Source organism: Papio anubis, chromosome 16 (genome assembly GCF_008728515.1).
Source record: "Papio anubis isolate 15944 chromosome 16, Panubis1.0, whole genome shotgun sequence".
In the NCBI taxonomy this organism is placed as follows: domain Eukaryota; kingdom Metazoa; phylum Chordata; class Mammalia; order Primates; family Cercopithecidae; genus Papio; species Papio anubis.
In genome coordinates, this window is record NC_044991.1 from 20560983 (window position 1) to 20587585 (window position 26603).

General features: G+C 37.8%; 1 protein-coding gene across 3 annotated transcripts in view; it reads right to left on the reverse strand.

The window, feature by feature from the left end:
* Positions 1-857: 857 nt before the first annotated feature.
* Positions 858-26603, reverse strand: part of HORMAD2 (HORMA domain containing 2) — a 90597-nt gene continuing 64851 nt past the window's right edge. For 2 of the 3 annotated variants that reach the window (XM_017945225.3, XM_017945226.2), the window contains exon 11: positions 858-1749. In XM_017945225.3, coding sequence (XP_017800714.1) covers positions 1645-1749 — 105 coding nt within the window. In that variant the 3' untranslated portion in view covers positions 858-1644. The remainder of the gene's footprint in view (positions 1750-26603) is intronic. The other variant, XM_003905411.4, reaches the window with a different exon arrangement.

The window sequence follows — 26603 nt, forward strand, 5'->3', positions numbered from 1 at the left end:
GGGAGGTCAATGTTGCAGTGAGCTGAGATCATGCCGGGGAAAAAAAAAAAAAAAAAAAAAAAAAAGCTCCTCCTTATAAATTGATCTCCTGTAGCCTTTATCAATTTGTTCTTAGACCTTCTCTCTGGAGAGACATAAACCTAATTCCTCTACTAGACAGCTAATCTCTTTATGTGATTCTCTTAAAAGAAATGATAGTGACTCAGTCTACAATTCTATCAAGGATATAATAAATCCAATACCTTTCCCCTCCTTCTTTTAGTGGTAGAGCAGGTTTTCATGAGTCCACTTAATACACTAAAAGAAGGGGAAATGCTCCTCCTCGTTGGCAGGCCCCAGTGCTACAGTCCAATTTAAGACCCTAGTTTGGTAGGCTGCCCTAGTTAGTCAGGAATGGCTGAGAGTCTGGCGTATGGCAAGGGGCAGTGCTGAACAGGCAGGCTCCCTGGGATTTTCCTACAGAGATTTACCTTAGTCTAGGTCAGAGGTCAGTGGTTCTCCATTGTGTGTGTGTGTGTGTGTGTGTGTGTGTTAGAATCTGGAGAGTTTTCCACAGCGCCTGAACCTGAGAGTTTGATTTAGTAGAAATGAGGCAGGCCTAGTAATCCATATTTTAACAAGCACTCCAGTTATTGATGTTCTCACTACACTTTACATTTAGAGAAATACTGATGGTAGCAAATAAACTTTTCCTTTCTGTGTGAAAAAAGATGAGCAAAAAAAAAAAAAAAATCTTGTATTTTCATTTTATTTAACCATAAGTCACACACTTAACTTATTGGTCCTATCCTTTTAAATTAAATTACTAAACCTCATTTTATAAGTTACTAAATCTCATGTTATATAAATAATAGAAATAACACTTTAAGTCATTTATTGTTGAGTTCATACTAATCATCAATTAAGTCTATCCAAATTCTTCCAGGATAAGGAGGGAACTAATAGCATCATTTGCAGGTTGCAGACTGATAAACTGAAGTGCTTGTTGGGAAATATTCAATATAGGTCTTAAGAAGAGAGCCAGGCTCCCAAATTGCAGCATGTTCCCTGTTTCGGATTGGCTAACAGAACAGGGCCTGGGGCCATAGTTGAGGGAGGGCACATTTTGGTCCCACAATTAGCTGATCAACCTTGTGACTGAGGTTAACACATAAATCACACCTGGATAAGCACCTCCACATGCATCCTATGCAACTCTGTGGGAATTTTTAGTACAGCTAGAAAGGGATTCCAGTATACAGGTTACAACAAGTCAAAACATTTCACAGTAGCCTAAATACCTGAAGAGTTTAATTATGAAAAAAAAAAAAAAAAAATCCTTCTTTCCTTTGAGAACAACAGCTTCTTTCCAAAATAACTGCTGTGGTTCTTTTACAAATATAACATAAAAGGTGCCTCATCTCTAACCCAGCTTTGAAGTAATGCTATCCAGAGGCAGCCCTATTGACGCTCTTTCCTTGTGGCAAAGTGGACTCATGTCCTACCTGGCCAGTAATTTAGCACTTACTAACCGACAAAAAAATTGAGCAAACAATTTAGAAAAAGGTTTTGGTAACAGGAATTTACTTTCCTGCTAAGACAGTTTATGCATGTTTTTACAAAATAAACTTAATTTAAAATAAATGTAGAAAGAGTATTTAGCTTTCATTTTCTGTTAGGGATGAAGACCTTCACTGGTTCACTGACCTTCCTCTTCTTCCTGGAGTACTCAGAACTTTGCTGACTGCACACAAAATTCATTCTTTGAATCTGTGGGAATTACCAGAGAGAGGCACAATTCAGCAGAGATTTTGACATCTGCACAAGGCATATATAAGACAGGTAGACCAAGCATTAATCCCTAAAGCTGCATAACGGATCCAAACCTGCTTTCCTGTGGGCTGGTTTGGCCCTGCACAGAGGCCCTGCTGCCAGTATCAGAGTCTGGTATTCCAAGTTTCAGGAGCTGAGGTCCCTTGGAGGCAGCCAGTTCCTGAGACAGTTTCTTGGCTCTCTCTAGTGAATTCAACACATCCAAGTCTTGAGAGAAGGCTTGTTAAGGTGTGGGGCCAACAAGAAGCAATTAAGGTTTAGGAGAGATCTGGGGCACTGACTGCTTTAGAGGCAAATGTAATTTAAGTCCCAATTTCAGGTAGCAGAGACATACTGCCTTGTCTTTTCTATCGTATGTTCAGAATAATGAATTAAGAAGAAACATAACCTTTCTACTGAGGAGTATGTTAGTGATGAAAGGGAAGTTGGTCAGTGAAACATTATAGATATATATTTTGCCATTGAGTTTGGCTTTGGTAAAGATTTTAGAACTTATTTTTGCTTAACCAGGTGAACAATTAGATATATTATAATTTGCCAAACAATCCCTAATGCGTGGAATTCCAAGAAACACATAGAGGACATTTATATATTTTCCAGCCACTAGATGGGAGGAAAGGTTTTTCCATGTCCTATGTTTTTCACTTGTGAGAATATATAGTAGAGGTTCCAAAATTACCCCTTTTGTCCTTTGTAGGAGAGGCATGTTATTATTACTGATATGTTATTATAACAAAACAGTGGAAGTGCCAATAAAACATTTAAGTGCCATTTAGGAACAAAGATTGGGTATCAAAATGGCTAACTTAAGCACTAATTCATCCTTTAGTTTTATAAAGCAGTTGAATTTCTGATCTCAGAAACCACAAATTCCTTTTGGCTTATACTAAGACAGTAGCTATGCAAACTCTGAGAAAATATATAGAGCAGCCAGTCAAATAACTCGTTTACTTACATGTAAAAATTTGAAATGGCCTGCTCTAAAGGAAAGGAAATAGCAACATAAAAACTCAAAGCACAAAAACTAAGTTGTTATCTAGGAGATGAATTTGTTATGGTTTGACTGTAGGAAAAAGTATCTGGGAAAAGTTAGCTAGATATGTTGCTTGGCCATGCTTTCCATTCAAACCAAGCTATCCTCACCTCTATCAAATCTGGGTACACATGAAAGAAGAGAAGATGAGTGGACAAATTCTCAACTGACCAGTTGACCTGATGGTTTAATAGTTTTGTTCTCTTTTTCTTCCATTGTTCAAATAAATCAAAGTTTAATTATGAGTTGCAGAACTGTAATTTTATTGCAGTGAGTCAAAATATCTTCAATATTTCAAGGTAATATTGAACTCTCAATGGTTTATAGAAAATTAGTGGGCTGAAAAACAAGTATGTTATCAGCCAGGGGACACTTCTTAACATAGACAAATAATATATACAAACTACATAAACCAACAAATTTATCCACACAAAGGAACATTTGAGAAACATTTTTCAGGTGTATTCCAACTGGCTGAGTTTGTGTACTTGACGCCAAAACCAACAAGTCAAGCAAAGGGCCAGTAATCAGGCAGGCTAGAAAGATTATCTGGATGATCTGAACATCAGATGATCATCAAATGACTTCTAATACATTTCATATTATATTTTAAACATACAGCTTATAAGTGTTTCTCTTTTAATTATTAAGTATTTCTTGATGCAGATTAACAAGAGGCTACTATGATCTGTTTACCAATAGAGCCTCAGGAGTAGAGTATCCACATATGTATCTGAAAAAAGCCCTGAAGATATGCTTTCTGGATATGATGTTGCCCTACTTTCCATCTTTGGTTTAGTAACATATTCTCCATTTGGGAAGCCAAAAAGTAGGCTTTGCCTTAAGCACAAATAGGATAGCCAGCTGATTTAGTAGCAGTATTTGGGAAGTTCTAGAAGGGATCCCTTCTTCTAAATGACTCTTTTTAATCACTTATTCCTTTATTCACTCCCTTTAAAAATGCTTGTTACTTGAATGTTCTCCCAAGGTTCTGTCTTTGGCTGTCTTTCTCCTTATTCTCCACACCCTCCCTGAGTGATCTCATCCGCTTTTAGGAATCAATTACCAATCAAAAGCAAAGACCCCCACATTTTTGTTTACAGCCTAGATCTTCCTTCTGAACTTCAGATCTATGTGTGTATCCAACTGCCAACTAAAAGTCTCTACATGGGTATTCCAAAGAAAACTCAAGTGCAGTCTGTCCAAATTGGAATTCATCATCTGCTTCTCTAAGCCTGTTCCCAATCTTTGTTCTCACTCACCCAAGGTGTCCAAGTTAAAAATCACAGAATCATCCATGAGTACTCCATCATTCTCATGCTAGCATCTAATTAATCACTAATTCCTTTTGATCCTACCTCCTTAATAGCTCTCAAATCCATCCATTGTCCTCTATTCCCATTACTTCTTTAGTGCAGGCAAACATCATCTCTCCCAATCACTGGTCCCTACTCCCACTATGACTGCTTCTCCAGTCCATTCTCCACTCTGGAGCACAAGTTGTCTCATATGCAGATCTGACCACATCGCTCTTCTGCTTCATCAATCATCCATTAATAACTTCCCATGGACCTCAGAATAAAGTCTAGGTGCTTTATGGCCTTGGTCTATTTCTGCAGCTCCATCTTCCCCCACACTTAACCACTTGCAGTTCTAATGGGCCCTGCTTGCCCCACTCTGGACTTTACCTTTAATACCCACACCCATGCTTTGCTCCTCTCTTCCTCATTTGGCCCAGGGGCAGGTCCATAGTTTCTTCTGCCTGCTGGGCTTCCCTGACACCCCCACGGCTGTGTTCTTTTCTTACCCCTTTTGTAGCATTTACTATGCAGTATTATCAGGCCTACTTAGTAGTCTTCCCATCCAGAGTGTAAACTCCTTGAGGTTAGTGCCATTTTTTTTTTTTTTCCTTTTTGAAATGGAGTCTTACTCTGTCACTCAGGCTACAGTATAGTGGTGCAATCTCAGCTCACTGCAACCTGCATCTCCCAGGTTCAAGCAATTTTCATGTCTCAGCCTCCCAAGTAGCTGGGATTACAGCCACCCACCACCATGCCCAGCTATTTTTGTATTTTTATTAGAGACAGGATTTTACCATATTGGACAGGCTAGTCTCAAACTCCTGACCTCAGGTGATTCGCATGCCTTGGCCTCCCAAAGTGCTGGGATTACAGGCATAAGCCACTGCGCCCAGCCCCAATATTTGCATCATCTTTGTATTCTCAGTTCCTGGCATCTAGTAGAGCTCTTTAATTATTGGCTGAATGAATGAACACATAAATGAAACTGATTTTAAGCCAGGTGATGAGCTGGGCACTAAAAACATGTCTCTAGTAATACAAAGATCAATGAGACATAGATGGTTTCCCAGAATTGAGCCTTGTAAAGGAGAGACATTAAGTACACAATTACAATATAATGCAATACAATGTAATGCCAAAATTGACATTCGGCAATTCATTCAGCAGTTATTTATTAAGTGTCAGCTATGTGCATAGCACTCTTCTAGGTGTTTGGGACATATCAGAGAACAAAAGAGATAAAAATTCCTGCCCATGAATTTTACAATCTGGCCATGTTACTTTCCAATGGCATCCATTGCTTTTAGGACAAAGTCCAAAAATGGCCTTTCATACCCCAGACATAGTTCTTTACATTTTCAGGGGAGGGAAAGTGTCACAGACCCTGATGAAAGCTATGCACTCTCTCCTCAGAAAAATGCTCACACCTCCACTCACTAATCTACTTTGGCAGGCTGTTTGAGGGGCTACTAGACCCCCTGAGTACTTCCCAGTTAGAGTTATGACTCCTCAGGCCCTGGCTTTGCCTAGCCTCATACCTTGCTTCCCATACCTTGCTTCCTCTTGATTCCAAACCTTTGCACATGATGTTCCTTCTGCCTAAAATGTTCTTTACCCTCCACTGCCCTCCCTTTTTGCCAGTTGATTCCTACTCATTCTTCAGATCTCAGATAAAAAAAAATATTTCCTCAGAGAAACTCTCTCCATCCCAAATAAGTTAGGTCGCCCAATCATAGAACTATGTGGAGTTCTAGGAGATTAGGAACATGCATGTGTTGGTTACATTTGTATCACTAATATCTAGCAAGTGCCTTGACATAGTAAAAGCTCAATAAATACTTTCTGATGAATGAATTTTCAAAGAGCACTCTGCTTGCAGGGTAGAAATGTATTGGAGACATCAAGCAGATACAGTCTGTTATAGTGGTACACAGATGGTAACTTGCATGGCAGTGGAGATGGAGAAAAGTTAAAATTGAGAGATATATTTGGGAGGTGGACTCAGAAGGATGGCCAGTTGGATATCATGGTAAGAGAGAGATAGATGGGTCAATAATAACTTCCCTGTTTCTAGTTTGGTTAACTGCATGGATGGAGGTGCTGTTCTCTCAGGTTGAGAAGAATGGGAGTTTTGAACCTGTTGAGTTTGGAGTGCCTACAAAACCTCCACGTGGACACGTTGAATTGGTAGCTATACGTAGAAGTCTGAAGTTCAGGAAAGAGGTCTGGGTTGGAGATGTAAATTTGAAAGTCATAAGCATAAGGAGGATAATTAATGCCATGGGTGTGGGAGAGTTTGCTTATTGAAAGATCAGAGTGTGGGAAGGGAAAGAGATCAGGACATAGCCTAAGGAAATCCAACATCTAGAGATTAGTTAGAGGATGAGCCAACAAAGGAGACTGAGAAAGAGAGAGATAAAAGAAGATTAGCAGACTGTAATGTTGAGAAAGCCAGGGGAAGGGGGTTTTAAGGAGAGGGAGTGGAAAAATTAAAAGATGGTAGTCAACAGTGGCAGGTGTTGCTGAGAGGGCAAGGAAGATGAGGACTCAAATATGTCCACTTGATTTCACCACATGGGGTTTACTGAGTGCATTGGATTGGTGAGGGTGGAAGTCACTTTGAAGTCATGTGAAGAGCGAATAAAAGATTAAAGAAATTGAGACAAGTACACAAAGTTTTATAGAAGTCAAGAGGGAGTGACCAACTCAGGCTTGGGAATTTAGAGAAGGCTCCTTAGAAGAGAGACATTGAGCTGAGTATTGAAGGAAGAGCAGCAGTTCACCAGACTGGAAATGGTGGTGGGAGCAGGGGGAGGTTATTCTAGGCAGAAAGTTCAATATGTTTAAAGACAATGAAACGTGAAAAGACATGGAAAATACATGAGATGGTGGGAAATGTCCCTTTATTAGATTGACTCTCAGGGTTAGGTATTATGCATTCAACATACTCCTGTTAAAAATGCAAATTCCCCTGAAATTTTTACTCAATATGATATTAGTGTAAGTAAATTTACCAAGTGGTCTCTAAGTGTCAGCCTACCAAAAGCAGAACCTCACAGGCTTTGGAAAAAGGACAGATATGTTGTGACACAGAAAGGGCAGTTCAGGGCACAGTACTTGTTTTGTGTGAGGAGGTAGACCTGCACGGGGAACCAAGGGAGAGGGCAGCCCCAGGTAGCCAGGAAATATAATGAGGTTTTGTGCCTGGGGTGAGTGTAGTGAATTTTGCTCACTTCAAAATTATTTTTCAAGTCAGATCGGGCAAAATGTTTTCTCTTGAGAAAACCAGTCCTCACCAGTATAAATTTGTAGTTAAGTTTATGTCTAGAATCTTTGGATTTGGCAGTTTCCAGATCAAAGACTTCTATGGTTCAAAGGATCTATGTCCCTAAAAGTAAGTTATATCACTGATGTTTTGATTCACTTAACATTTGTATTTTTGGCACAATGAAAGGGAGATCAACAGTAATTATAAAATAAATGCCGTTAATATAAATGCAGTTTATGCTAACATTGTGATGAATAAGCAGTAAGAAAGCAAATGCTTTGAGAGAATACTTACCTTCAACACCAGTGGAGCTGTAAGCTTTCTTGATATGTTGGTACAGTAAAGGAAAGAAAGGAGTAAAACATGACAAGAATTATCCAAGTTTATGGTAACGCCATTGACCAAGGTTACAAATAGAAGAAGTTGATGGAGTGGGAAGCGGGAGCATGATGGGGAAGATAGATGGAGAAATAATTGACTCTGTTTATAAGATTCTGAACTGGATGTGAGATACCCAAATGAAGATGTTCACCAGGCATTGACTATGTGAGCTGGATCTAAGGATGGAGGAAATCACATCAAGAGCACACTGGGAAATGTCTCATGTTTTACTGGGACTTGTGAGGGGTTTGCCCATTCAATTAATTTATTATCTTCTGTAGTTTGTGACCAGAGTTCTGGACCATGACTATCTCTATTTAGGAGGTAAATGTGTATTCTTCTTAGGCTCATAATCAGATATTTCCATTTATCTTCAAAAGTTATTACGTAAGTTCTCCCTTACCCCCTTCTCTAAGGTATCATATGACTTTAAAAGTTTTATAATTAATTCATTTATTTGACAAATGTTTTTTGAGCACCTTCTCTGTGCCAGACATTGTGTTAAACACTAAAGATACAAAGCTGATCAAGACACTTCATGTCCTCAAAGAAGGCCTGGTACAGGGAAACAAACAGGTTACAGAGGAAATGACAGAGTCATGTATAGGGTACAGCAGGGGTTCCAAAAAGATCTTATCAGTTCTTTCTGAGGAGGCCTGGCAAGGCTTCAAAGGGGATATGAAGCTTGAACTAAGTAATGCAAGATGAGCAGACATTCACCAGGCAAACAGCATTAGGAAATGGGGTTGCAAATAACATATTTTAGACAGAAGGAGTACAGGTACAGGGATATAAAGCAGGATACCTCTGGGGAATTGGGTATAGTTCAATGGGGCTAACAGGAAGGGTGTGGGAATGGTGGGCTAGGTCAGACAATGTCATTCTTTAAAGTTTGGACTTTGTAATGGGAGTTTGTAATGGAATACCCTGAAGGGTTCCAAGAGTAGGTCTGTTTTAGAAAGATCCCTATGGCAGCAGTGTGAAGGGTGGATTGAAGAGGAGTAAGATGAGAAGCAATGAGGCTACTTCAGAAAAGGAATGATCTGAGCAAGACCAAAAGCCACAGTAAAGTCAGAGGGAGAACATTAAAAGGATAAGGGGCTCAGCAGAGACAGAATGAATGCCTGAACCTGAGCCCTACCATGACTTGATCATTAATTGGAATAAGCACAGGTATAGTAAAGGAAAGAAAGGAGTAAAACATGACAAAAATTACCCAAGTTTCTGGTAATGCCAGTGACCAAGATGGGAAATAGAAGTTGAGGGAGTAGGAGGTAGGAACATGGTAAGAAGGATGGATGAAGAAACAACTGACTCTGTTTTCAAGATTCCGAGTTGGAATGAGATATCCAAATGAAGATGTTCACCAGGCATTGACTATGTGATCTGGAGCTAAGGATGAAGGAAATTGCATCAAGGGCATATATCAAAAGAAGTATTCACTTGGACAAAAGAAAGAATATTACTTCTTCTGAGGTCCAAAGGAATGAGGTAAAGTGGATACCGATATAGGTAAACATTTAAATATGAGAGCAAAATGTTGAATGATTTATGTTTCATGGCCTTAATTATTTCTATGAAGTAGAGTTTAGGTCATCTGCCTAGAAAGGGAGTAAATTGGTGTTGGGTGGCACTTAAAACACTTAAGTGGTAAAAGTATAAAATGGTCATTTGGACAATGGGAAAAGCAGTTGATCATAGATTTGTAAAAATAATGTAGACTTTTACTTAGGATCCAGATAGCTTTAAGACATAATACCTTCAAATTAAACATTTGAATGCTTACAACATACTATATACTAAAAAATTCTATATGTTATGTCATTTATTCTTCACAATAACTGTGTGTGATGGGAGGGGGAGTGTTTATTCTTCTTGTACAGATGTAGAAACTGAAGCTCAGAGAAGTGAAATGACTTATCCAGTTCACACATTTAGTAAGTGCAAGTTTTGAACCCAGGTCTCCTGATTTCAAGTTTAGTGCTCCTTAAAATTTGTTTCTTCAACCCAAAGGGGAAAACAAGGTAAGAAATTATAGAATGGTCTATAAGAATTCTTTGTAGCATCCTTAAGCTTCTATTTGGGGTTGATCTTTCCTTGGGCACAGCCTATTGGGACTTCAAACTAAACAAAACCAAAGTCAAATTTATTGTTTTTCCTTTGTAACCAATTTTTCCTCATGACTCTACAATTTCTGTAAATCATCATTTCCCAGTCATCAAAGGTGGAAAACAGTCACCTTAGATTCATCCCTTGTTTCCTAATGCCTACACAGTGTTCTTGTAATGAGTAAATGGAATAGCACAGATAGAGAACTCGGTATAACCTCTCACATGTGCAAGTCATTCAGTGACTGACAGTTATCGTAATTCCTACTGCCACAGGAATCCCCAGCTCCAGGCAAATTGGATACTTGTGGTACACTGAAAAACAGGCCCCAAAAGATGTCCATGTCCTAAATTCTGGAGCCTGTGAATGTGACCTTACATGGCAAAAATATAAAAGGGGGACGTCTCTACAGATGTAATAAAGGATCTTGAAATGGAGAGTTCTTCTTAATTATCCAGGTGGACCCTAAATGTAGTCATATGTATCCTTGTAAGACAGAGGCAGTGGGAGATGTGAACACAGGCAGAAGAGAAGAAAATGTGACAATAGGGTCAGAGACTATTGTGACCAGGAATACCAGCAGCTACTAGAAGCTGGATGAGGCAAAGAATAGAACTTCTCTTAGAGCCCCAGAGGGAGTATGGCTCTACTGACATCTTGATTTCAGGCCACTGATACTGCTTTTGGACTTCTGGCCTCTAGAATTGTGAGAGAATACATTTTTGTTGTTTTAAACCACCAAACTTGTAATTTATTACAGCAACCAAGGGAACTAATCCTCCAAACATACCACATTCTTTTCCCTCTTCTCTATTTCCTCTAGATTTAAGAAAACAGAAATCTTCCATTACTTTCTTTCTTTTAAATTTTGAATAATTCCTTCAAGGCCAATGTCTAACAGTACTTCATCCACAAACCTTCTCTTGCTCTTTTAATCTGACATGAACTTTCTTTCTAATGAATATCCACACTACATTTTTGTAACTGAATGTTTCTGACAACATAAATATTTGTAAACAAATTGCCCTATACCTGGGATTGGATTTTTATTTAGGAATTCATGTGTATTAATTTTATGGCCTTTTGCCTCTCTGCAATGCTTTACACAATGTCTTTCACACAGTAGGTATCAATAATTCTTTGCTACACTACCTCTACTACTTACAAAAGTGTTCAGTTACACAGTTATTCATACATTCAAAAGCCGTACTGTCTAATATGATAGCTATTAGCTACATGTGGCCATTTATATTTAAATTAATCAAAATGAAATAAAACTTAAAATTTACTTCCTCAGTTGCATTAGCCACATTTCTGGTGCTCAATAGCCACATGTGGTGAGTGGCTATTTGACATCACAGATATAGAACATTTTTATTATCACAGGAAGTTCTATTGGACAGAGCTATTCTACATGATAATCTTGAATATTATACAAGTAAATAGAAATTTTATTAGGGATTATGGTGATAATAGGAATATAGATACTAGAAATAATGTTTCCTCAAAACATGAAGGCATATTATTATAAAAATGTTGTTTCCCAAGATTAATTCATCAAATAAAAGTAATCTCAATAAAAATTCCAATAATATGTCTGTTGGAACTTGTTAGGCTGATTCTAATAGTCATGTGAAAGAGAAAATACGTGGGAAAACCTTAAAAAGAAAGAATAATGAAAAAGAAGAATAATGAGGGGAATAATAATAATAAAGAGAATAAAGAAAAAGAAGAATAATGAAGAATAAAGAAAAAGAATAATAATAAATATAAAGGGAATAAAGAAAAAGAAGAATAACGAGGGGAAACAGTTACCCTTCCAGATATTAAAAGCTACTATAAAATCAAGGTAATTAAAAATTATATCACAAGAGTAGATATATGGATCAGTGAAATAGAAGAGAAAATCTAAACACAAGCCTATGCTTTAGTTTATGAAAAAGGTGGCATTTCAATTAGCAGGGAAAGGGCAGACTATTCAGGTGGTACCAATAAAATGGGAAAAAGTTATCATACTGGGGGAAATATCCCAGCTAACTTAAGGAAACAAATGTATAAACCCAAACTACAAATCTAGTAAAACAAAATATAGAAAACATTACGTATAACTTTAGCATTGGGAAGACCCTCTTAAGTAACATATAAAATGTATAAAATGGGGATAGCATTAGGAGATATACCTAATGTAAATGACGAGTTAATGGGTGCAGCACACAAACATGGCACATGTATACATATGTAACAAACCTGCACGTTGTGCACATGTACCCTAGAACTTAAAGTATAATAATAATTTTTAAAAAGTAAAAAAAAAAATGTATAAAATGATGAGACCATGGAAAGACATCTGCATTCATAGATTGAAAGACAATATGGTTAAGATGTCAATACTACCCAAAGCAATCTACAGACTCAACACAATCTTTGTCAAAATCCCAATAAAATTTTTTGCAGAGATAGAAAAACCCATTCTAAAATTTATGTGGGATCTCAAGGATCTCCAAATGGCCAAAACAATCTTGAATAAGAAAAACAAAGTTGGAGGTCTCACATGTCCTGATTTCAAAGCTTACTACAAACCTACAGTAATCAGAACAGTGTGGTACTGGCATAAAGACAGGCATATAGACCAATGGAGTAGAGTAAAGAGCCCAGAAATAAACCTTCATGTATATGGTCAAATGATTTTCAACAAATGTGCCAAGAACATTCAATGAGGAAAGATAGTCTTTTCAACAAATGCTGTTAAGAAAACGGAATATCCATATGCAAAAGAATTAAGTTGGACCTTTATCTTAGATCATACACAAAAGTTAACTCAGAAAGGATCAAAGACCTAAACTTAAGAGCCAAAACTATAAAACCCTTAGAAGAAAATATAAGGAAAATCTTCGTAACATTGGAGTTAACAAGGATTTCTTAGATATGACACAAAAAACAAAGGCAAAAGAAAAAATAGGTAAATTGGACTTCAAAATTTAAACTTTTGTGCATCAAAGAATGCTATTATCAAGGAGGCAACCCATGGAATGAGAGAAAATATTTGCAAATCATATATCTGATAACGGATTAATCTCCAAAATATATAAAGCATTCCTACAACTCAACAACAACAAAACAACACTGATTTTAGTGGGTATGGTGGTTCACACTTGTAATCGCAGCTATTCAGGAGGCTGAGGCAGGAGGATCGCCTGAGCCCAGGAGTTTGAGACCAGCCTGGGCAACATAGTGAGACCCTGTCTCTTAAAATACAAACAAACAAAAAAACAAACAAAATCCTGAGTTTAAGATGGGCAAAAGACTTGAAGAGACATTTCTCTAAATAAGATATGCAATTAGCCAATTAGCACATGAAAAGATGCTCAATATCACTATCATCAGAGATGCAAATTAAAGCCACAAAGATATACCACTTATACTCATTATAATAGTTATTATTTAAAAAAACCCAGAAAATAACAAGTTGGGGATGATGTGGAGAAATTGGAACACTTGTGCATTGCTGGTAGAAATGTTAAATGGTGCAGCTGCTATGGAAAATAGTAGGGCAATTCTTCAAAAAATTAAAAATAGAATTACCATATTATCCAGCAATTCCACTGCTGGGTACATACCCAAAAAGACTGAAAGCAGGAACTTGAACAAGTATTTGTACACCCATGTTCATAGCAGCATTATTCACAATAGCCAAAAGGTAGAAACAATCCACCTGTCCATCAATAGATGAATGGATAAACAAAATATGGTATATACATACAATGGAAGATTTTAAAAGGAAGCTTTAAAAGGAAGGATATTCTGATACATGCTCAAACATGGATGAACCTTGAGGACATTATGCTAAGTGAAATAAGCCAGTCAAAAAAGAGCAAATATTATATAATTCCACTTGTATAAGGTATATAGATTAGTCAAATTCATAGAGACAGAAAATAGAATGATGATTGCCAGGTGCTATGGGGAGAGGGAGATGAGGAGTTATTGTTTAATGGGGATAGTTTCAGTTTGGGAAGATGAAAAAACTTCTGGAAATGGATAATGGTGACAGTTGCACAACAATGTGAATACACTTAATGCCACTGAACTGTACCCTTAAAAATTGTTAAAATGGCAATTTATATATTCTGTATATTTTACCACAATAAAAAATCAACACAAAAAGAAAAATAAAAAAAAAGAAAAACAAAAGTCAGCACATGGCCGGGCATGGTGGTTTATGCCTGTAATCCCAGAACTTTGAGAGGCTGAGGCAGGCAGATTAGTTGAGCCCAGTGGTTTGAGAACAGCCTGGGCAACATGGAGAAACCCCATCTCTACAAAAAATTTTAAAAATTATCTGGGTGTGGTGGCACATGCCTGTAATCCCAGCTACTCAGGAGGCTGATGTGGCATAAGATTGCTTGTACCCAGGAGGCAGAGGTTGAGGTGAGCCAAGATCATGCCACTGCACTGTGGCCTGGGCAAGAGAGTGAGACCTTGTCTCAAAAAAAAACAAAAACAAAAAAAGAAAAGAAAATCAGCACATGATTTATAAAAATGATGAAACCATAAAAAATAAGCATCTTTTCTTAGGTAATACAATCTTTGAACAGGACTATATCCAGATAATCAAAAACTTCAATTATCTTCTGGCCCCCTAGGTATCTATCCTAGAGAAATGCTTCCATATATGCACAAAGAGTCATGTTCAAGGACATTCCTGAAGCAATGTTCCTAAGAAAAAGTAAAAACTTAAATGTTCATCAATATCAAAAACTTGAAATAAACCTAGAACACTTTAATACTAAGGATTACTATGCCACAGTTAAAAAGAATGAGGCTCATTTAAGTATACTGATAGGGAAAAATCTATGAGACGTATATTGAGTGAAAAAAGTAAGTTTAAAAAAAGGACAATATTATTGCATTTGTGATTTTAAGATGTCCACAAATCGCCGGGCGTGGTGGCTCACGCCTGTAATCCCAATACTTTGGGAGGCAGAGGCGGGCAGATCACCTGAGGTCAGGACCAGCCTGGCCAACATGGTGAAACCCTGTCTCTACAAAAATACGAAAATTAGCCAGTCATGATGGTGGGTGCCTGTAATCCCAGCTACTCTAGAGGCTGAGGCAGGAGAATCGCTTGAACCCAGGAGGCAGAGGTTGCAGCGAGCTGAGATTGCGCCACTGCACTCCAGCCTGGGCGACAGAGCAAGACTCTGTATCAAAAGAAAAAAAAAAAATGTCCACAAATCAAATGTTTGCATATATATACCTATATACAGTACTGCCTAATAGAAATAGAATGCAAGACACAACTACACACCAAATAAATAATTTTAAACTCGAACCATATTTTAAAAAATAAGAAGAAACTGATTAAATTAAAATTTAATATTTAATTTAACCCAATATATTAAAAACTATCATTTTAATATGTGAATATTAAAATTATGGAGATATTTTTATGTTCTTTTTTTGCAGTACATCCTCACACTCCGGCGTATATTTTATACCTGCATCTCAATTCAAACTAGCCACATTTCAAGTGCTCAATAGCTGCATGTGGCTAGTGGCTGCCATATTAAACAACATATCGTGTATGTGTGTGTGTATTTTGAGACAGGGTCTCGCTCTGTCATCTAGGCTGGGTTGCAGTGGTGCCATCCATGGCTTACTGTCACCTTGACCTCCCCGTCTCAGATAATCCTCCCACCTCAGCTTCCTGAGTACCTGGGACTACAGGCACACACCACCATGCCCAGCTAATTTTTGTATTTTTGGTAGAGACAGGCTTTCACCGTATTGCCCACGCTGGTCTCAAACTGCTGGACTCAAGTTATTGGCCCACGCCAACCTCCCAAAGTGCTGGGACTACAGATGTGAGCCACCATGCCCACCCTGTGTGTGTATTTTAAATGTAAAGGAAAAGGTATGGAATATCCTCATTGGCAGTTTTTGAACTATCTATGAGAATGTATTCATGTGTAAATTGTATTAAATATAATCAAACTTAAATTAAAAACATGAAGTTTCATATCAATGTGTTTATTGTTTAAATTGTGTTTTCTATTACTTGACATGGTTATAATAATCAACATGTTTATTACTTCAATATCTTTTATCCCCTTTATTTCAAAGTGATAAAAAATGTTATTGTAAAAATCTTTTTATTTGCAATCTTGCTTTATTTGCAACGGTAAAAAAGAACATTTTATAAAATAATGTTTATTTGGCTTTTAAAAATTATAAAATATTCTAAAATATTATTAAATGCTTTTCAATAGAAAAATGTCAGTTACTTTCTTACTTTCAAATGCCTGAGTAAATAATTATGAATTCTGTGGTAGTTAAAGGTGGATACATTAAATACATGAACACGCTCAAGCGCATACTTGAAGTAATTATAAAAATGAAAAAGTTGTTTCTTGGTTTGTGGCATGAATAGAGGAAATTTACAGGCAATGACATGATGGTGTCATTAGATGTACTAAAGTTTGACATACGTTTGCTGATTCTTCAAAAAAGAGATGAACAGATAATAGATACAGAATTGGAAATGCAATACCCTGCTTCTCACAGACTTGCTATGTAGGTCATTTGCTTGAACATGAGCCTCTATAAGTGCTTTAGCAGGTGTTGAGAGGAACATAGCATAACTGTAAGTACAGAAATGACTATAGAGATAGGTCCCATAAAATATCAGAAAAAGACCACTTTGATATGAAAATTGTCTAAGAGGGAAGATCTCTATTGGTGCAATATCTAAACCTCAGGTCATAATTGCTTACTCTTGCTGGCAGGAAGGAGCGACCAAAGTAGACTACACTTAGGAACTCTGGCATCCCCAGTAAAGTTCCTCCATACAAGGCAGAGGCAGAGTTGCAAGATACAGTCACTAAGAAGTCAGATTTTCCCTTTAAATTGACCCTAAATTCAATTGAAGAGAAATAGAAAACCCCTAAAGAGAAGTAGTTGAGTGTTTAGAGAAAGGATAAGTTTTACATGAGGGGCACACACCTAAACTTAAGTTTCATATTTATCCAGGAAATGATGAAACATTTTTAAAATTTCTAACACAAAATGAGAATAATCATACCTCTCCTCTTCCTGATCTAGCTTTGAAAAAATATATTCAAACACTTTGCTGTAATTAACAGAATTTTCTACAGCATCAATTTAGTTCAAGTATAGTTATTTAATTGCTTCCATTTTTGTTAGTTTTATATATCTGTTTCAACGGCTAATACATTTACATAATATGCAATTCAAAAGGTAATATACAGGTATATAGTGAAACTCTCCCTGCTGTCCCAGAACCATTCAAGTCCCCTTCTAAAAGACAACCACTGTTACCAGTTTCTTTTACATCCTTGCAAAAACCATCTGTACTGTTGTCATTTCAAAATCAACTGCATCACTAAAAACTTAAAACTGGTATAAAATTCATGATATCACTCTCTTCAAGTTGTTTTATTAAATCTGGGCTAGGCCCGGCCACAGTAAGAGTAAATGAGGAAATGGAGGGTTGTGACCAAGTAACAGACCTATCTGCAGCGCCACTCTTGGTCTTTTATGGAGGTGAGCTTTCTTCCCATTCCTCCAGTTATTCTCCCCATGTAGAGAATACGTATTTTCCTCCTGACTAAAGAAAATGAAAGAAAACCAAAGAATGGAAAGGTAAAAGAAGAGGGCCAGGCAAACAGAAGATTCAAGGCACCATGCTAAGTGCTATGGTGGTGATAAGGGCAGGGCACAATGGCAGCAGAACAGCAGGGGTGGGCAGTAGAGTTCAAGGTAGTAAGGAACACAGATATGTAAACAACAAACTCTAACATCCAACACAGGTAGGATGAAGTCAGGGCTAAATAAAGATACAAGCCGTAGGCTGTAAGAATGTGGATGGAAAAGAATGGAGAGAGGGACTTCATAAATTAGCCCTGGGCTGGCTGAGCATGTCTGACAAGCTTCTTTTCAGAGTGCACACATTTTCCCTGACTCATGAAAACTTAGAACTGGGAGAATGCCAGAGCAGTGTGCTGAAGCTCAGTCAGTAAGGAAGTCTTTTGGAACCAACATGGAGAGGAAAAAACTAAAGACCTTGCATATACACAAAAAAGTAGGAAAAATAATAAAAGCCCTCCTGCACCTCACAACTGGTCTTCAGTAGTGAATCAGAAAAAAAAAAAAAAAAGAGCATTTTCAAAAGCTTTACTATTTACTTAAAATCAGGGCTGCCAGGCGTTGCTCAACCCCAGGGGGTGCCATTCACATTTCTGTGTATGTTTTAGGTATCCCTGGAATTATGCAGTGCACAATCAGCACAGTCAGTCATGCATGGCAACCCTGATAGGGCAAACATTCCATTTTCAACTAACACTTTTTAAATTAACCTATCACTAAGTTTTTACTTGAAATACAGGGTATTCCTTTTGGCTAATATTTCCTATGAAAGATAAACCAAACATTTGGAATATACAAATATGTTTTCTTAAAAACTCAAGGTTGTTAAATACAAACTGCAGCAAAGCTATGCTACAGAATATGGCTAGATTATATACCTAAAGTATGACATAATATACATATTTTCCAACCTATAAATATTTTCCATGATGTGGTAGGACTTCTCAGTTTCACATTAAACACTATTTACTTAGAAATGTAGGGCTATTTCAAATCTAGCCGGGCCAGAGAGCAGAGTGGAACAGTATTATGGCAGGGCATATGGTACGTTTTTATTCTGAGGGCTTTCAAAATTCGATGATTAAAAGTTGAAACTCTCTGCCTTATTTAGAAGAGCTTTTCTAATTTTTCCCCATTGTCTCTCATTTCACTGGCATTATCTAATTCAGCGAAGCTACAGATGTCCACCAATTTTAAAAACATGACAGTAGTTCACATAGAAGAATTTTTAAATGAGATGTGAAACTGATTTTTGTGACTAAAGTTTTACCACTACAGGGTCAGACGCGGTGGCTCATGCCTGTAATCCCAGCACTTTTGGAGGCCAAATTGGGCAGATTGCTTGAGCTCAGGAGTTTGAGATCAACCTGGGCAACATGGTGAAACCCCATCTCTACCAAAAATACAAATATTAGCCAGGAGTGGTGGCATGCACTGTAGTTCCAGCTCCTTGGAAGCCTGAGGTGGGAGGATCGCAGGAGCCCAGAGAGTCAAAGCCGCAGTGACCTGTGGATGGCATTCTAGCCTGGGTGACAGAGCAAGCCCCTGGAAAGAAAGAAAGAAAGAGAAAGAGAGAAGGGGTGGGAGACAGAGAGAGAGAGAGACAGGCAGGGAGGGAGGGAAGGAGGCAGGGAGGGAGGGAAGGAAGGGAAGAAGGGAGGGAGGGAAGGAAGGGAGGGAAGGAGACAGGGAGGGAGGGCAGGAGGGGAGGGGAGGAAGGAAGGAAGGAAGGAAAAGGAAAAGGAGAGGAAATTAAGAAAGAAAGAAAGAGAAAGATAGAAAGAGAGCGAGCGAGCAAGCGAGCGAGCTATACCACTATAGTTCATAATTCCTGGTTTTAATAATCCTGATTAGGAAGGGTCTAACCAAGTGAAATCAAGAAATATTTGTCATCCTTAGATATGGCTGTGTTTTATTCTCTTCTTTATGCTTTGTATAGTTGTTAATTATGTAGGAACCAAACTTTTAAGTTTTTTTTTTTTTTTTTTTTTAACTTTGTGGATATGAAGCTAACTCTTGGTGATTTTTAGAAGTTACCCACATTTTCCTCTTTTGTGGAAATATTTACACTGGGGATTTCCACTGAGAGAATTGAGGGAGCTCTTTTATTTTTATTTTTATTTTTTTTGGATATAGCAACTGAGGCCATATTTCTATTAATGCCTCATTTTTTTTCCTTTGCCCTACTCTAGGAGAGTGTTTATACACTTAAGAATTAAATCTAACAGGTTCACATGGAATATTACATATGTATTAATATATGTAAAATAAGATCATGTGTTTGAAAATGTTTGGTACAATATCTGGTACATGTTAATAATTCAATACAAATTGGTTGTATTTAGTTGAACATAACCCAGTTTCGGTGAAAATGTGATTGCTATAAATGAAATGTGCTCTAAACTGGCATGGTGAATTTTTTTAAAAAATCTAATTTCTTTTAGGTTATGAGAAGTATAAGGGATCTCTGAGTGATAAGTGAAATTACATATTCAATACCAAAGTCTTTCACTTCAAATTTCAGCTACAAACTTCTAGTGTTCCCATAAATGCAACAGTGGAAAATAAATATGCTTGAACATGCTTGACTTACAATGAAGAAGAAAAAGAGGATCATAGAAGCTAGGGACACTGAAAACTGAAATGCATACAAGCCAAGACATCCTCTTAAATCCCACCCAAGAAGCAATGAATAGCTTGAAAAAGTATTCGTCTGACTTTTTTTATGGTATAGTGCATAGACTAAGAACCAGGGGGCTGGGTTCCATCACCAACTTGCAAGTTTCCATCACTGTAAAAAAAAAAAAAAAAGGGAGGGGGATAATATTTGCCATGTACCAAACAGGGATGCTTTGAGGATTAGTGACATAATGTCTGTAAAGAGGCTGGAGTTCCTTGGAAAAAAGACACTACATAAATATAAAGTAGTATTAATATTTAGGCTTAGTCCACAATGTGAGACCTGGTTTCTTTGGCTCATGAGGTCATCAGCAGTTTTGTAAAATGTGCTCAAACACCCACAGAGGAGCTTTGTTAGCCTCCCTGTAAGTGGACTGTAAAGCTAATCTGACCCACCTGGTTGGAGAAGTCACAGAGGCTGTTTTTCCTTTCGTGGTCCCCAAGAGGATACAGATGGAGAGTGCTGACTCCTAAAGGAGTGAGATGTGGCCAAGAGAGCACTTCAACAGCATCTAGGGCTTCCAAGGAATGTAGTGGGAGTTTGGGTATATTTTGGCTTAGAATTAAACAAAAGTCCAATAATAACATATCTTAATTTAGAAAAAAAGCTATATTTGCCTCTCAGACAATTTAGAGTAACAGTAGGAATGAAAAAACTACTTCTTGGAATGGTTAGTTTATATCTTGAAGAGGTTTGGAGGCAAACTTGAATATTTTTGTCCTGGGAAAGTTGTAGTCTGCAGGCGTTTAGTCTCTCTGATGACAACGCCCTGACTTTTCGTCAGGGCTTTTATTGCCATGAAAAGATTATCAAGGACAATCTTGCAGAGGTTTTAGTTCTAAAGTTTTAAGGGACAATCAATTCAATGTAGACACTGCCTTGCAAAATCTTGTAGTATGACTGAATGACAGTAATGTTATTGTGACTAAATATTTGCATTTCTCAGTTTTAAAAGATACAATTAATTTTGATACAAGGACCTCTGGCGTCAGAAACTACCCTGTTCAAAATGTAAGGTTCATGAACTTATTAACCATTAGCACTCAATAGTGATTCTGAGACTATGTCCATAATACCAAAGCATTTGAACAAAAGATGAAAAAATGTGAAGGAATCTTTCTTTTTTATCTGGTTGTTTTGTTTCTACATTCATTTAGGGTAGGTGTTCTTTAAAAAATGATTTGGCTCCTGGTCCACTGATTGCTACAGTATTTAAGGCAGATAGATACTAATAATATACACTTTTTTAGGTCAAAGGGAACAGAAATGTTATAGCCTTCTCAACTCATAGTGAAAGCTACACTAAGTAGGAAGCATTTTCTAAATAAAATATGGTCTTACTTCTTCCTTTTCCCAATCCTTGAGAAACAGCTCAATCCTAAAGCCAACGTCAGGTGGGGCAGAGCAAGCTAAACATCCATATTAGAGCCTGTGCAGGGTGAGGAGGGCAACCATGTGGAGGGCGAGCATGACTTGGGGAGTCAGTGCTGAATGGAGTAAGGAGGGCATCACAAGTGTGGGTGACCCACAGTGGGAGTGCCAGAGTTAGAGCCTGAGCAGGGTAAGCAGGGCCATCTACATGGGGGAAAAGACCCAAGGCACAGTGTCAAAGCCCAAGTCGGGTAGGAGGCAGTCTGGGGAGTAGAGTCAACAGTCCTAGAGGTGTGATATGGATGTCTATATGTAAGGTGGCAAAGATGGGAGTTTGGTTACATTTGAGGGAACTGATCAAATAAATAAGCTAATGATATCAGCAGCCAGTTCTCTCACTGATGGAGAAAAATTACAAATATAGAAAGTGATAAAGCTAGAATGAACTCTACAGTATTGGACTGGCATTGATGGTATAGGTGTGAAATCATGGGTTTTCATGTAGATACATAAATATAGGTGTGTGTGTGTGTGTGTGTGTACATACATATATTCCCTAGTTCTATCCACTGACAGAAATCACATTGTGGCTACTAGAAGGAACCACTGAAAAACCAGGGATCCTTGAAGAAATGGCTGATTCCAGGACTGGAACAGGGAAAACACAAGACGAGTCTGGAACACCTTGTGACAGGATGTAAGGAAGTACTTAATTAGAGGGGCATGTCAAAGAACACAGGAGCCAACTTGAAGAGGCTCCCACTGGCAAAATCTTAGGGAATATGAGCATCAAAATAAATAATAAATTAGTAACAGATAAAATAAAGACCCATGAGTCCATACTGATATAAATAAGTGAATAAATGGGAAGTTTGATGAGGAGCAGGATAACTTACATAATTTCTAACTACTTTTCTATAAACTACTTATTAATTACAATGGGGAAAATGACTTTACAGCGGAGAAGGCTGACAGACACCACCTTAATCAAGTGACCAAATAAAACATAACTGATAAGGGGACAAATCAAAATCATGTGTCAGTTGAAGGAAGTAAAGATTACTCAGCACCAATTCTGTGATATTCCTTCTTTCTTTCTTTTTTCTTTTTTTTTTTTTTTATGAGCAAGGTCTCACTCTGTCACCCAGGCTGGAGTATAGTTGTGTGAACATAGCTCTCACTGCAACCTTAAAACTCTTGGGTTCAAGTGATCCTCTTGCCTCAGCCTCTGGAGTAACTAGGACTACAGGCGCGTGCCACCACACCCAGCTAACTTTTAAAAAAAGTTTTAAGAGATGCGGGTCTTGCTGTGTGACCCAGGCTGTTCTTGAACTCCTGGCCTCAGATGATCCTTCTGCCTCGATATCCCAAAGTGCTGAGATGACAAGCGTAATCCACCATGCCCAGCCCTATGTTATTCTTTAAAAAGATGCATACCCTGAATCTAATCTTGAGGAAACATCAGACAAATGCAAATTGAAGGACATTCTAAAAAATAAGTGGCCTGTTCTATTAAGACATGTCAAAGTCATGAAAGTCAAGGAAGGACTGAGGACCTGTTCCAAGCTAAGGGAAGATAAGAAATTTAAGTAAATGCACACATGATTCTAACCTGGATCCTTTTGCCATAATGGATATTACTGGGACAATTGGAAAAACTTGAAAGGAATCTGAGGTTAGATGACAGTAACGAATCAAAGCTGATTTCTCAGTTTTGATGGTTATATCGTGAATATATAGGAGAATGTCCTTGCCTACAGGAATTGCATAGTACAGTATATGGGGTGATAAAGCAAATGGCTCAGAAAATAAAACATGATTTCTGTGTACTTGCAGCTTTTCCGTAAGCTTGAGATTATTTCAAAATAAAAATAAACTGATACAAAAATGTAGATTTCAGAAAAAAGTTTTTCCTGTCAATATCATACATATTTTAGTGACAAATATTGTGGAAACTGAAAACACTTATTCTTTTCTAACCTATCTAGTGACTATTCTGAAATGTGTCCATGTGTAAGTGAGGTGTCAAAAAGCTTAGTTTATTGTAGAAACAGAAAGAAGGCCGGAGAAAATAGAGAAGAGGAAGTAAGGGGAAATTGAAAGAAGGTAGGGTCAGAGCCTTGGGCTAGGGCAGATCAGGTATGGCCTTAAAAGCCATAAACAGTGAAGTGACATGAACAGATTGACATCTTTAAAGATACGTTGTGTGAAATAAACTGTGCAAGCGCAAAAATGAAAGCAAGAAGACCACTGGAGAGGTACTGTTTGCTTGGGCCAGAGTGGTAGCAGTGAGATAGTGAGAAGTGGCCAGATTTGAAATATATTTTGAATGGAAAACTCACTAGACTCACTGATGGACTGGATATAGGTTATGAGGGAGAAGAACTAAGGGTGGCTTTTAGGTTTGGAGCAACTAAGTAAATGATAGTGTCATTTACTGAGATGGGAGAGACTGAGGAAGTGACTAATGATAGGAAAGTAATAAGAATTATGGCTTGAATAGTAAAGTGGTGGTGATAAAAGCTTGATTAAAGTGGGTTAAAGAGAACAGAAAGCAGGGAATTGGACACAGGAAGCATAGACAATTCTCTTGCAAAATGGATATGAGTTGGGCCAATGGAAAGAAAGGCATTCTGGACAAGAGAAAATACACTTGTTAAGATACAGAGGAAGAAATGAACTTGGCCAGTTCTTGTGACAATGAGAAAACTGACCTAACTCAAGGAAGGGGAACATGTTGAGTAATAAGACAGATAAGGTGGAGCCAGGCTACAAGCAGCCCGAAAGCCAGGAAAAGGTGTTTAGACTTGATGTCGGAAATAGGACTCATGAGATATTTTTGATTAGGGAAATGATATGAGGAAAGTTATATTTAAATAAGATTAGATGGCAGTGGTATCTAGGCTAGAGCAGGAGGCTGTGGGAGAGCCTGGAGGCTGTGGTAGTAATTCAAATAGGAGAGGATGAAAGTCTGGACTTGAGTTTTAGCAGTAAGAACAGGCTGGAAAGGGAAGGCTTAGGGGAATTCTGATACTTGACTAAATGAGGATAATGCAGGAGAATGATTTCAAGATTCTGAACTTAAGACACTGAGGTAAAGGTGATGCTGAGAAGGAAGGAAACTGGGTAGAGAAACTTGTTCTATGTGTGGAAAGGGGAAGGCAGTGGTGAATAAAAAGATGAGCATACTGGATTTGACATGACAGTGTTAACTTAAAGTACAAATGCCCAATAGAAGGTTAAATATATAGAACTGGAGCTCTTGGGGATGATCAGGGCTCTAGATAACACATATGGAAGTTGACAGCATACATGTGATGCTTGAAACCCTGAGAATGGATGAAAGCATACAGAGCTGGAAGAGCATATGGTCAAAGATCTTGGGAGATGTTTGGGGATGCCCACAATTAGAGGTGGAAGAAGGAACAAAAGCAGAAGAGGGAAGTGGATGGAAAAAGAATGAGAACAGATGGACAAAGAATGAGAAGTGTATCATAGAAATAAGAAGGACTGTTTTAAAATGAGTATATCATCAATACAAAAAAAGATCAAGGTTGAGTGTGATGGTTCACACTTGTAATCTCAACATTTTGAGAGGCTGAGGTGAGAAGATTGCTTGAGCCCAGGGGTTCAAGACCAGCCTGGGCAACATAGCAAGGCCTAGTCTCTATAAAATTTTTTAAACATAATTAGTCATGCGTGGTGGTACACAAATGTAGTCCCAGCTTCCTGGGAGGCTGAGTCAGGAGGATTGCTTGGGCCCAGGAGTTGAAGTCCATCCTAAGCAATAAAGCAAGAACGCTATTTCTACAAAAAATCATTAGCCAGGCATGGTGGCACACACCTGGGTCCCAGCTACTTGGGAGGCTGAGACAGTAGGATTGCTTGAGCCCAGGAGTTCAAAGCTGCAGTGAGCTATGATTGTACCACTGCACTCCAGCCTGGGCAACAGAGCAAGACTGTCTCTAAAAACTAAAATAAAAATTGATCAAGAAGAATGAAAAAGGAACAGAGACTGTGAGATCTACTAATTAGGAAGTCATTGTTTATTTTGAAGAGAGTAGTTGGGGAAGTGAAGGTGGGAGAAGAAGCCAGCTTCCTGCATGGAAAAACCGGTAAGGAGGGGTACAGCAAATAGACAGCATCTTGTGAGAAATTTGGTAAGGAAAGGAAGCAAACAGGTAACTAGAAGTGTCATCAGGATTATCTGAAGGCTTTTTTTCTACCTTATGTTTAGACCAGCTTCATTCAAATTTTTCTCCTCTCCTATTCTGAGAATTTCAAAGTCTTAATTGTGAACAAAGTCAGGATAATGACACAAAGCATCCAAGACCAAGTGGAAGAATTTGATCTCTCTGTGTGTTCTTATCAATTCCTATGAAAGTATGTCATCTTTCAAACTATCTTTTATTAATACTTTTTCCCAAAGTGCAGGAATTACAGATGTGAGCCACCGTGCCCAGCCTATTAATACATATTTTCTTGTGATATGTCTTCAAATTCTTGATATTTTTAAAAAGGGAGTTGTTTGTCTTATTACTATGTTGTAAATGTTTTTTAAATATAGTCTAAATACAAGTTCTTTGTCAGATGTAGGTATTAAGAATATTTTTTTCCCAGTTTTTGGCTTGCCTTTTCATTTTCTTAATAATGTCTTTGGGAGATAAGTTTTTTTATTTTGATAAAGTCCAGCTTGTCAGTATTTTTTTCTTTCATGGTTAGTACTTTTAGGGAACTGCCTAAGAAGTTTTTCCCAAAAGTTTTATCTCATGTTTCCTTCCAGAAGTTTTATAATTTTAGCTCTTATGTGTAGGTCTTTAATCTAGTTATAGTCAATCTTGTGTACAATGTGAGGTAAGGATTGAGGTTCCTTTTTTTTTCATATGACTATCCAGTTGTTCCAGTACTATTAGTTTTAAAAAAACTACCTTTTACCTTGGTACCTTTATAAAAAATTATTGACTATATGTGTGTGGGTCTACT